General features: G+C 25.5%; 4 protein-coding genes across 6 annotated transcripts in view; all 4 read left to right on the top strand.

Moving 5' to 3' along the window:
- The window catches only part of LOC105838260 (mannosyl-oligosaccharide 1,2-alpha-mannosidase IA), a 601,715-nt gene that overhangs the window by 388,428 nt on the left and 200,239 nt on the right, over window positions 1–13,048 (top strand). The gene's annotated exons all lie outside the window — the stretch shown is intronic.
- Window positions 3,568–7,208, top strand: LOC105836908. 2 transcript variants are annotated; one of them, XR_004962172.1, is made up of 7 exons: window positions 3,568–3,964; window positions 4,045–4,161; window positions 4,284–4,374; window positions 4,639–4,784; window positions 5,333–5,465; window positions 5,571–5,714; window positions 7,120–7,208. XR_004962172.1 is itself a non-coding variant. In XM_028194696.2 (6 exons), the coding sequence occupies exons 1-6, from the start codon at window positions 3,777–3,779 to the stop codon at window positions 5,625–5,627; spliced, it is 732 nt and encodes a 243-aa protein (XP_028050497.1). In that variant the 5' UTR covers window positions 3,568–3,776; the 3' UTR covers window positions 5,628–5,785. The 2 variants fall into 2 exon arrangements, 1 of the variants encoding a protein (XP_028050497.1); XM_028194696.2 differs by lacking the exon at window positions 7,120–7,208 and having other exon boundaries at window positions 5,571–5,785.
- On the top strand, window positions 7,316–9,323 carry LOC105832725. The gene is made up of 6 exons (XM_036282758.1): window positions 7,316–7,927; window positions 8,002–8,121; window positions 8,228–8,342; window positions 8,453–8,714; window positions 8,790–8,906; window positions 9,062–9,323. Exons 1-6 carry the CDS (start codon window positions 7,784–7,786, stop codon window positions 9,177–9,179), a joined length of 876 nt encoding a protein of 291 aa, XP_036138651.1. The 5' UTR covers window positions 7,316–7,783; the 3' UTR covers window positions 9,180–9,323.
- Window positions 9,403–12,978, top strand: LOC114255569 (odorant receptor 49a). The gene is made up of 3 exons (XM_028194690.1): window positions 9,403–9,701; window positions 10,399–10,528; window positions 11,207–12,978. The coding sequence occupies exons 1-3, from the start codon at window positions 9,571–9,573 to the stop codon at window positions 11,252–11,254; spliced, it is 309 nt and encodes a 102-aa protein (XP_028050491.1). The 5' UTR covers window positions 9,403–9,570; the 3' UTR covers window positions 11,255–12,978.

Raw genomic sequence — 13,048 nt, 5'->3', positions numbered from 1 at the left:
TCTCCCCGTTTCTCTGCGTCTCTCCCGGTCTCTTCCCATCTCTCCCCGTCTCTCCCCGTCTCTCACGGTCTCTATCCATCTCCTTTCCAAAATCAGATCCCATAAGAACACTCCTGGTTACGAATGCAACATTGTGTCAAAATTTCAAAGCAATCGGTGAAAAACTTACGGAAATCTAGATGAGGAACAAACATTTACATTTTTATATATATAGATTTATTTTACCTTTGTTTGTAACCTTTGTTTAATATATCTATAACACGAAGATAAAAATTGAATGAAACTGGTATATCTTGATTAATATAAATTATATATAGCATTTTTAAATATTATAATTAGGTAACAAGTTTAGATAATGATATAGATTTGTTAAACATACGTATTGCACGTTGTACATGCAGATGCTGAAAAGAGTGAAAAACAGCAATATATTTCTCCCATTATTTAAAATAAATACACTAGTAATCCGATATAACTTTGAGAAACGATGTAAGGTGAACACTTTATGTTTCAGCTTAACAGTTTGTCGCTGTCTTATGTCATGGTAATTTATTCTATACGTTCGTAGTGTCCTATATGCTGTTACAAAGAAAGTTGTAGTTAATTTACATTAATTTAACTTGAAGACGATTAACTAGCAGCTCTGTTTTGAATTGGTGGATGTTGTAATTAATGCTACTCATTTAACGGAAACTTTATCAGCTGACAATATTATATTACTATAATGTATATCTTAATAATTTTAATAATTCCGATATTATTATCCGATATTAATAAATATAATTTTATTAGAGAATAGAATAAAAACAAACTTTTTAATATACAATAAGATTACAGTATATTTATTTTGTAGCAATAACATTAAATCGATGAAATAAAGATATAACAAACTGCTTTTTATTTAAATAAATCAAATGATAAAATTATAGAATTTATTTAGTGAACTATAAAAACAATAATAAAATATAGCTTATAACATATGTAAAGTTGTAATATGACATTTTGTTTATGATTAAATTATTAGAAAAATCATTAAAATATTTTAAAAATTATTATAAATACAAAAAGAGTACTACATACATAATAAATAATATTGAAATATTTCTATTGTAAAAAATATTTAGCGCGTTGTTGAGAATGACCTAGTAGCTTTATATGTTCATAACCAATTTATCGGGCAAATAATTAATGATCACAGTGATTATATTTTTAATGCAACGTGAGTCACTTTTATTATAAACTTTTTTTTAATATAAGTAATAAAATTTAATTAAAATTAGTCTTAAAAATTAAAAATTAAAATGTTAATTTTAAAATATATAACTAGAAATATTGATATATTAAATTGAAATATCATATTTGTTGTGATGTTATGCAATAATGCATAACTCTTTTTCTTTTTACTAACTTAACACTTAAACTAACTTTACTAACTAAAACATACAAGATTAATGACTAAAAAATTTTACAAATATAATTATAAACAAATATACAAAATTTAATCTGCATTTTGAATTTTTCAGATGTAATGTATTATATGATACATTGCTCCATTGTCATTGCAAAAGATATTATTGTTTTTAATGCATCGAACGATAAAAAGTTTGAAACCAGGTATTTTCAATATATTTGTTGCATCGCTGGAAGTTTTTGCCACGGTAATATGTATGGCGATTTAAAAACCGCAAATTATGTGAAAATGAAAATTATCAAAAATTTTGACAGAAAGTTTGATTATTAAAAAATTTTGCATAATTTATAAAATTTAAATCTATGACTTGTAAACGTACTCCCAAAATTAAAAACGAGTAGTATTATTATAGCTTTCTACCACATTGTTATCTTACGTAATAGTAATTTATTCTCTACAAACGATATAATATCGCTGATAACTTACTCATCATGTAGATGCACCATGCACATGCAATGTTACAAGAGTAATAGTAGTACGCATTGAAAATTACGAAGGTATGAAATTATGAATAATATTGTAGCTCATATATAATGCTAGTATTTAATACTGTAACTGTTTACAACACTTCAAGCGTCGTTGTATTTAACCCTTTATTAATTAAACCTTTTATTAAAGTAACTTTGTAAAACGTTACGACTAGAATTATCTTATAAAACACTAATATTAAAACACATTTTTAATATTAAAATAAATAAAAATAATAGTAAAAATAATAGACATTTTATTTGCACATACTATATGGCTTTTCCATGTAATTTTTACATCTCTACGTTACATTAAAAAATATTAATTATAAAGCAATAGATACCAAACTTTCTAAAATTAAATTAAACATAAGTCGAGAAAAATTTCACACACAATAGTTACAAGATAACAAAATAAATGCATTAGATTATTTCTTACACTTGTATAGTGTACTTACTAAAATCAATATTACCCTTGAAAATGATATTTTAATGAAAGCCTATTATACCATTCTTTATTACAAAATCTCTTTTTGTATCATGCAAAATAATATATTCAATATTTTTGTGCAAATAATCAAAATATATGCATATAATATACATATAATCGCAATAGATAATGACTTTTGAAAAGCTATTATATTCTATGTTTTATCATTTATACTAAAAACTATTTATTCTTAATTGTTTCATAGTGAAATTTGTTTGTTCGCTAGAGAATACCACACTGTGAACTATGTTCTCGTCGAGTTGCTCCAAAATGCGCAAGTTCGAACAAATTGAAGTATATACGTCTTGTAATATCGACAATTGCCACATTGAATAACTGTTTTCTTAACGTTGCATATCATTATTAAATTATAGCACTTTTTGTTCTTACTATGCATAAGTGTAGAAAATTATTAAATTACATGATCTTGCTACACGTTTCGTCTATAAAAGAAATTTTGCGGAAAAAATAAAGAAATATTCAGAATTCTTAATAATGCATTTAGACTATTACGATATTTCCATCCGCAAATGTGTTCCGTTCACTATACAAAATGATCTCTTCTAACGAACGCTATTACAATGTTTATCGGGTTATATTAACAGCGATTGGTTTGTGGCCTTATCAAACGCCGATTGTTATGCAAATACAAGCATTGTTTTTCCTTGGTGTATATTGCTTTATTCTTGTATTCCAGGTATTTCTCAATTAGTCTCTTTTTAGGTGCATTCATCTTTGAATAATTCTTTATTCAATAAACTCAATGTATTGTCGTCATATATTTACTTTGTGTTGTAGTTTACGACTTTCTTAACAGCGACATGCAACTTGGAATTTATTTTTACAGAACTTTCATATATTTTCATTACTATGTTATATATTGTAACTTATAATTCCTATTATTTTAATTCTAAAGGAGTAAGTAATTATTTACGATTTTCTCTTTATAATAGAATGTTTTAGCTGAAAATTTTAATTATCGTAAAAAATATTTAAAACAATAATTATTTAAACGGTAGATAAAATATTTATTAGAACAAATTAAATTGGACTGGAATACAATCAAAGATAATAATGAAATTAGAGTATTAAAAAAATATGCTTTTGAAACTCATCTTCTTTCATTAATTTTAATTTGTAAGTAAATTTTGAAATAATTTATATAAATAACTTTATGTATATAATATGCACAGAAAACCATGTTTGAGATTATTTACGTTTTTATGATTAAGTAAGATTATATGCTGTTGTATTATTTCTAACACTTTTATTAGTTTTTGTCGCCTCTGCTGTATTTTGTATTATAATTATCGAATTAATTCCGGTTATTCTTGATGCTGTGACACCGATGAATGAATCTCGGCCACGTAAAATAAAAATAAATTTTGAATTTTTTATTGACGAGCAACAATATTTTTATATTTATTTAATACATGAAATTATATTAGTAATAATTGGAATGTTTACAATAATTGGAACGGGAACATTATCAATGGCGTTTTTGAAGCATTGTTGCGCAACTTGTAAAATTGCTAGGTGAGTGCACATTTCTTCATTTTATTAAAATAATTAAATATATTAAATAACTATTAATTATATATACATAATATTTACAGTAATTTAATCGAAAATACAGTGACTAAACATACACTTTCAATTCCTACATGTCAGAAAACACATGTGATGTATCAGAAGATTAATCGTGCTGTTCATATTCATAGAAAATCTCTTCAGTTAGTCTTTGTTAAATTTATTATTTTAAGGGTCATTTTTATGCATATTAATTTTACAAAAAAGTACCATTCTTTATGCTATCGATATACTCACAATTATTAATTTGTTTTTGTTATTAAAGGTTTTCTACATTTCTTATGAACATTATGAACAAATGGTTTTTTTTTATGGTGATGATTAGCGTAATGTCTTTAAGTTGCAATCTTTTTCGCGTAAGTAATAGTATTTCATTTCATGCATTTAATTCAGTTTCTAAAGTTATGATTTGAAATATAAATACATTATCAATTATGATACAAATATATTATACAATTTATATAAATTTAAATATAAATATTAATATAATATATTTTGTAATATAATATTTATAGTATAATATAGTAATATACTATAGCAATATTTACAGTGTAATATAGTAATATTTTATAATATAATGTGAGTTATAATATATTTTATATATTTATAATATATTTTAGCTACTTAACGCATTAACAGCTTTGAATAAATTTTCTGAAATAATAATGTCTATTGGTCTGGTAGTGGCTAACTTTATATACATATTTGTACCTAATTTTGTTGGACAATCATTTACCGATCACAGCGCAAAGATATTTAATGCCGCGTAAGTACATCACATGAAGATTCATATTAAATAAAATAAATTAATTTCTTTGACAAATTTAATGTCTATATTTCTTACGATATCGTACAAGTTTGAATTAAATAAGATCTATCGGAATAATTTAAATTAAATTGAATAACTTTTAGAATAGAATATCGTGTTGATATTTAATAAAAATTATAATATACTATAAGAAATACTGTAACAGTTGACTTGTAATAAGATTTATAATAAAAAATTTTGTGTGTATGTGTGTAAGAAAAACAGACAGAGAAAAAGAGAGAGAAGAGAGAGAGAGATGGTGTATTTTGATTAAATTATTTTGAATAAATTTTGCTTTATTTAAGCTATCATAAAAAGTTGAAAAACAGAAACTAGAATAATATATATATAAAATATTTAACAATATTGTGATTTATACATTTGTAATATTTTCAAACATTAAAAAAATAAAAGATCTATACAATGTTTAAATATGCAAGTATAAGCATAAATAACTTTTTTTACAAAAAAAAAAAGATAAATCCAACATTTATGTAAAATTTTAGGTATAATACAATGTGGTATTTAGCTCCATTATCAATACAAAAGTTGCTTCTATTTGTGATGCAAAATTCTTTGAAAGCACATAACCTAACAATTGGTGGTGTTTATATATCATCATTAGAAGGATTTTCTACGGTAATAAACATTTGGTAGTAAACAAAAAACAATTGTTTTCTAGGAAAAGAATTTATCTTATTTTTTCTTCACTTAGTTTATGTTAAAGAATTGATTTATTTTTAGCTTACGACTACAGCAATATCGTATTTTACTGTAATATATACTGTGACGATGAAGTAACACACAAGAACTTTTAATTGGCTAGAAATTTGAATATAGTGATACTTGCACATATTAATTGCAAAAAATAATTAAAGATTAATTTTGGTACGTACTTATTTGCTTAAATAAACAATGGCATAAACAAAACAACATTTTGTTATACATCACGGAAAAAATAAGTCAGTTGTAGCAACTAGAAATTTTCAGTTGGCTTAGTTCAGTTGAAGTAACATGAAGCTTATCTGCATTAACTGAAATGTTGTTTACATTAACAAATGCTTTCGATTGGAAAAACTGAAAATTTCTGTTATTAATGTGCTTATCACAACAGAAGATTCAATTATCACAGAAAAAGTAACTCGGCTATAGCAATCAGAAATTTCAACTAGTTCAGTTGCAATAACATAAAGCTTATTTGCATTAACTGAAATACTGTTTTCATCAACAAATACTTTCGATTGGAGGAACCGAAAATTTCTGTTATTAACGTGCTTACCGCAACAGAATATTCAGAGTTGTACGAAAAAGGCAACTTGGTTGTAACAATCGAGTATTCTGTTGGATCGCTTTAACCTAACCTAATCTACGTGCCGGTGCGAGAGTCAACTCAGTTTGTTCAAAGTACTGTTAGTTAATATTTTTGTTACTTAATAATAGCAAATAAACATGTCAACAAAAAAAGTTGACGTTTATTTGGAAGAGTGGCAGTTACAGTCATGTTGTGATATATATAAGTATAAATACAAATATGTGATAATTATGTTTATATGCAAATCACTAAATATATAATATGTTTATCATCTTGACATTAAAGTTATTTTTAATATAAAAAATATGAAACAAATTAAATCGGTTGTTTTGAAAAAAAGTTATCTCCAATTTTTTTTTAAATTAACTTTTTGATGAATTCACATTCTTAGAATTTGTCGAAAAGTCAATTTATGAAAAATAAAAACTGACCCTTTTTCAGAATGACCAATTATGGTTACCATATACGAGAATCAATGATTAGAGTAGCGAAGAGTTTGCTTTCTATTATAAAATATTCGCTAGTACGAATCGATATAAGAATAAGGACTTTCGGCAATAGCAGCATGAAAACTCGTTTGAGATAACCGAAAAAATTTAGTTGTACGAACTGCCATAAACGTTACTGTATATGAGAATCAATAATTAAAGCAGCGAAGAGTTCATTTCCTACAATCGAAATATTCGTTAGTACAAACCAAAATATAGTTACAAAGAAACGAGACTTCGGCAAGAACAGTATAAAAACTCATTTGAGATAACCGAAAACAATTCTTAGCGACAGAAATGTCCCACAAGAATATTTTTGTTGCTGCAACCAAATTTTTGTTTGGTTCCCAGGGAACAGAAAATTTTGGTTGTCACAACCATAATTCTGTTGCACCAAAGGAATATTTTTTTCCGTGATATATACAACAAAATTTAAATATATGTGATATCTCATCAGCGGCATTAATATAACAAAAATAATTCTGTCCTCTAGCACTCGACATATAATACATGCAAATGGGAATTATATATAACTAATTTAACAATTGATGTAATTTATTTAAGAGAAAATTAACACAAAATTAACTAAAATAAAATTTATTACAATTTATTATAATGTCGTTACACAAATATTTCTACGAGCATTTTTAACATATAGTTATCTGAAAATATGTAGTTAAATTCTTTTTATATATTAAAAATTGTGTGTATGTGTGTGTAATATGTAACAGTTTCATAATTTTTACCTTATTTTTTAACGATAGACTTTCATTACGACTATAGTGCAATGTCCATCATTGTATCGACGAAATATATGTTTGCTTCGAAATAAACTGATTTCTTATAGATCATTAACAAATCTTCAATGCTAGGTTTGCACCTACAACGTAAGAAAAAGATACGTTCTTCAAATATTTATTAATTTCACATTCAGTGAAGAAACATTAGGATATAAAACAAATTGTTCATCAAAACTGTAGCACTTTATATAATATTATCTGTTGTGTCATTATGATAAATGACTAAATTACATGGCATTATCTCGCTATAGATATCATGTGCAAGTTTTATAAAAAAAAGAAACCTTCACTGTATTTGATGTAAAGACAATTGTTTTATGTACTCGATGTTCAAAACTGTTTTAATCTTCAAACAGAATGGTTTTTACTTGGGAACGCTGCTATAAATTTCATCAAATAACATTGACAATTCTTGGTTTATGGCCTTATCAAAAATCGAGTGTTTTACGAATTCAAACAATTTTCTTCTTTAGTATGTTTTTTGCCTTTTTGGTTTTTCAGGTATTTTTTAATTTAGTTTCGCTTTACAATTATTTCGTCAATTAAAAACGAAGATATTAATACATTCTTTTCAGTTTACGATATTTGTGACAACAGAATGCGATATGGAATTTATTATTACAGAACTTACATATATCTTCCCCACTATCATTCATGTTTTGAGTTATAACTGCTTTTATTTCAACTCTAAAATTGTAAGTATTAATTTTCTCATATTCTATCTAAAATTCTTTAAAAATAAAAAATTTAGTTAATTATGGCGAATGAGGAGTTAATGAATTGAATGTTTTATTCAAACAGATTAAACAATTATTGGAACATATCAAGTTGGATTGGAAGACAATGAAAGATAATGAATTAAAAATAATAGAAAAATATACATTTAATTGTTACATGTTCGCATTATATATAAATAGTAAGAGAATTAGAAATAAAATCTACCTTTAATTTTTATTTTGCATGAGTTTTAATTATATTATTCACTTTGTTTGAAAAAATTAAATTTTATTACTCTTCCCTTTCCAGTTTTAGCCGGTTTAGGTATGCTTATTTTTACGATTATTGAATTTATACCTGTTATTCTTGATGCAATCGCGCCATTGAATGAATCTCGACCACGTAAATTGAAAGTATCTTATGAACTCTTCATTGACGAAGAAGAATATTATTTTTTGTACTTACTATTTGAGGTTCTAACAGTGACGGTTGGAATTTGGTCAACGATTACAACTGGTACATTTTTTATTATAATTGGAGGACACTGTTGCGCAACATTAAAAATTGCGAGGTAGATACGCAGGTAGTTATTTTATTAATGCAAATATTTTTAATTATTGATTTTGTAAATTTATTCTGCTTGTAGCAATTTAATACAAAAAGCAGTGACTAAAAATTTGCTGCAACTTCCTGCTCCTCATAGAATTTATTTCATGTACCAAAACATTTGTCGTGCAGTCCACATTCATAGAAGAACTATAAAGTTAATTTCTATATAAGTTATAGTATTCATTATTATATTAATAAATTTTGAATAAATATTATGCATAAAAATGTATAAATTTTGCAAAATTTATAAATTTACAGATAGAAATAGAAATATAAAATATTTACTAAACAAATTTTTTGTTATTAAAGGATTATGAGTACTCTATTAGATTCTATTCATATGTGGTATTTTCCTTTGCTTTTATTTGGCGTTATATCTTCAAGTTGCATTATTTTTCGAGTAAGTAATATAATATGTTTATATTAATACTTTTTTTGTTTATTACGATTATTTAAATTTATATTATAAGTTACAATATTAAGGCTATGTTCTGAAATTCACTGTCAGTACTGAAAATCTATAGTTTATGTAACGTGTACTATAGATTTTCAGTACTGGCAGTAAATTTCGGAACGCAGCCTAAATAAATACTAAAAAACTTTAATACATTCTCGAAATTGAATTAATTGATGAAACATTTTTTAAATAATAACTTATATTTGTTGGTTTGAGAGAGAAAAAGAGAGAGAGAGACAGAACAAATAAAATATATATTTTTTTTAATATCTACAATATCTACATGCACAAAGTATGTATGCTGTACACTTTATAAGCGATTCATCACTTGTATAATGTTTTATAGCTACTTAATGCAATAATGCGATTAAATAATCTCTCCGAATTGTTTGTACCCTTTGTATTGTTTATCGGTCATTTTGTATACATGTTTATGGCAAACTATTGTGGACAAATAATTATTGATCACAGTGCAGAGATGTTGAAAGCCGCGTAAGTAACACGTAAATATTCCAAATAAATTACGATAAAATACAATACTTTTTACAGTAAAATTTTGTTAATTAATTTTTTTTTTGAGCATATGTTTAATAACGTACATGTATAAAACACATTATTAATTACATAATAATATGTATTATTATATGATAAAATCCTACGATAAATTAATTTATTAAAATTTAACATACATATTAGAAAATATGTATTGTTACACTTCCCGCGACACTCCCGTAGTCCCGGTCTCCTCGCGCGCTTACTTCTAACTTCTGGTCGCACGCGAAAAAGCACTCATTCGTGATAAGAGGAAAGTATTTATTTATCCACTTTAAATACACGAACTTGACAGCTCTTAAAACGGACATTAAAAACCAAAACGTTCTCATAGCAACCGGGCGATCGATAATATTGATCTGCTGGATCAGCTGACTTGCGCCATCGGGCATCATATCGGGCGACGACGCGTGCAACACTATATTTATGCTTATCTTTATTTATGCCATTATTTATTATTAAATGAAATTAATATATATAACTTAATTATTCAACAATTAGAAACTAATATTTTTAGAATTAAAAGTCTTTAAATCTATTTAATTAAGTAAAGAAAATTTAATAAAGCTGAAAAGGAATGTAACAAAAAAGCTTTTTTTTACTAGATAATTAAAATATTATTTGTTTAAATTTATAGATATAATACATTATGGTACGTAGCTCCATTATCGATTCAAAAATTGCTATTATTTCTACTAAAATCAGTGAAAGATTTTAAACTAGAGATTGGTGGTATGTTCGTTCCATCTTTAGAAGGGTTTTCTACGGTAATACACGTTTTATAAATATTTATAAAAGTTATTAATTTTTTAATTGATACACAGTTGTCTGACAACTATTGACATAACATTTGTAAAGCAGATTAAACTAAATAGAAAAATAAACAAATATGTAAACCAAATTAAACTAAATAGAAAAATTTCATATCAATGATTTTTGCAATATTTAATGAGAAATTAATTTATAAAAATCTATGAATTGTATATACGCGTAAACATCATTAACTATGCACAAACGATATTAATACATTGATAATACATTAGAGGAGTTTAACCTAGCAAAGTGATTAAGTCTACTTGCTGAACAATTGAACATGATTCTTATCTGTAGATTTAATGAGTCAATTCAATTACTCGTCCATTATTGTTCACAGAATGCTTCTTCCATTGCCTTGCGTATCTAACAACTACATAACCACCAAGCGATCTCTTATCACCAAAGTGTGCAAATGTTGATTCGTAAATTTTAATAAATTAACTTCTCGTTATAACTATTGTAAAGATTGTAAAATTATTTAGGATTCTTATAATCAATTTGATCTATCTACAAATATTGTGTCAATAATTATTTTATGTATAGAAGTTAAAATAATGTTAAAATAAGTGTTTAATAATTAAAAAGTTAAATAATTATTAATAATATAGAAACGAATTTTCTTATTTTAGCTTGTCACCTCAGTAATGTCATATTTTACAGTAATATACAGTATGTGAAAATGATAAAATAATAAAGAAAAGTTTACAAATAGAAGCAAACGTTTGATTATGTAGAAATAATTGTACTGATTAAGACAAATTCAAACTTCTTAAATACATTTGGTATCTTTTTAAACACATTGCTGTTTACAGCATGCTACAAATTGCAAACAAGCATGTATTATCGATTTTGATAAAATTATAACACACATCAAAATGTTATTACACAATTTTATTATATGTAGTGTATGTAGTGTAATCTAAATACAAAATATATGAAAACATTTATCACTTATTGCAGTAAATATCTATGATTAAAGTAAAATTTTTGCTATTTAAATTAATTTTAATTAATCAATAAATTATACTTACAAAATACAGAAATTATTAAATTTGATAATTTTAAGTACTCTTTAGCTCAATGCTTATCAAAGTACACATAATTTTACAAAATTTACACTTTATTATGTAAATGCTAGTGCGTTGGCATGCATACCTATAATAATAAATTGTTCGAGAAATGAAATGTAAGTAAAACGACTAAATTATTTTTTAATTTATAAATATATATATTGCATGCGTTCTACTGTGTAGAAATAGTATATTGTGCAACAAGTGCGAAAAGTCGGCTATTGTCCGCCAATGTGGGGAGAGAACATACGAGGCAAACCCTTGCACGAGTAGATAATAAACCCGAATTGCACTAGCTACACAATTTTTATTCTTCAATAAATGGCATAAATTATGGCGAAAAACTTTCCAGCAAAATTTTTTCTACAGGTTTGATTATTTTTTATACTTTTGTCTTCTTTATCGAACTCCATTAGCATATAGTACTGAACTGATCAATATATCTATAAAAGTAATCGACAAAATGAGAAGAATAGAAGCTACAGCATTGAATAAAAAATGATTGAAAGTAGCCACCTTCGCGTTCTATCCTTCTCATTTTTGTTGATTATTTTTATAAACTATATTTTATAGACTAATGGCTCAGTCCAGTATTACACACTCGCATGCACGTCATCACGCAACACACAACACGCATACAATAACTTTTACAGAATTACCGACGTTTTGCTTTCGCAAATCTAATCTTGGCTAACCTCTCAATTCGTGTCACTCAAAGATCATTTTCAATGCATTTGTAACAAAAATATTATGTGCAACACGTGCGGATCGCCTTTTTTGTACTTGTGCTGAAAAAGCAACTTCCTTGTTACACAATACATAATGTTGTTACAAGTTCATAGAAAGTCGTTATGTTCCTTTTTCGGAGAAAATATAGTTATAAGTACAGCAAGTCAGTAAGATTCACATTTAGAGCGTAAGATACAATCAATATCATACATCTTAATATATATTACACACATGATTTATTTACATATAAAATATTAATAATTATATAAAATATTAATAAAGAATGTCTCGGATTTTATCTTTCAATTTTTATTCGGTATGTCTCCATTTATAACTTGTTTAATTGATTAAAGAAACTGAAGAATTTCTACTCAATTATTCATGATAAAGTTGAGATGATATTATCTTGATTGAAACTCTAACAACTTTTGACGTTAATTTTACATCACTGTGACTCTATTATAATACTGCATAATGATACTTGATTATGGATAAAAAAACATTTTACTTATAACATTTTTGTCAAAACAATGTAACTGATATAGTTATTTAAAAAATGACAATAATATACATTATATACAAAGAAACTTTTTCTTGTAAAACAAGCAATTGAAATAATCTTTGTATGTAAAAATAGAATTACTTGAAGAAATGGAAATATTTATTATTGTC

The sequence above is a fragment of the Monomorium pharaonis genome, chromosome 2 (assembly GCF_013373865.1).
Source record: "Monomorium pharaonis isolate MP-MQ-018 chromosome 2, ASM1337386v2, whole genome shotgun sequence".
Lineage (NCBI taxonomy): Eukaryota > Metazoa > Arthropoda > Insecta > Hymenoptera > Formicidae > Monomorium > Monomorium pharaonis.
Note: the sequence above shows the minus strand (reverse complement) of the source record. Positions and strands in the feature narration are given on the sequence as shown.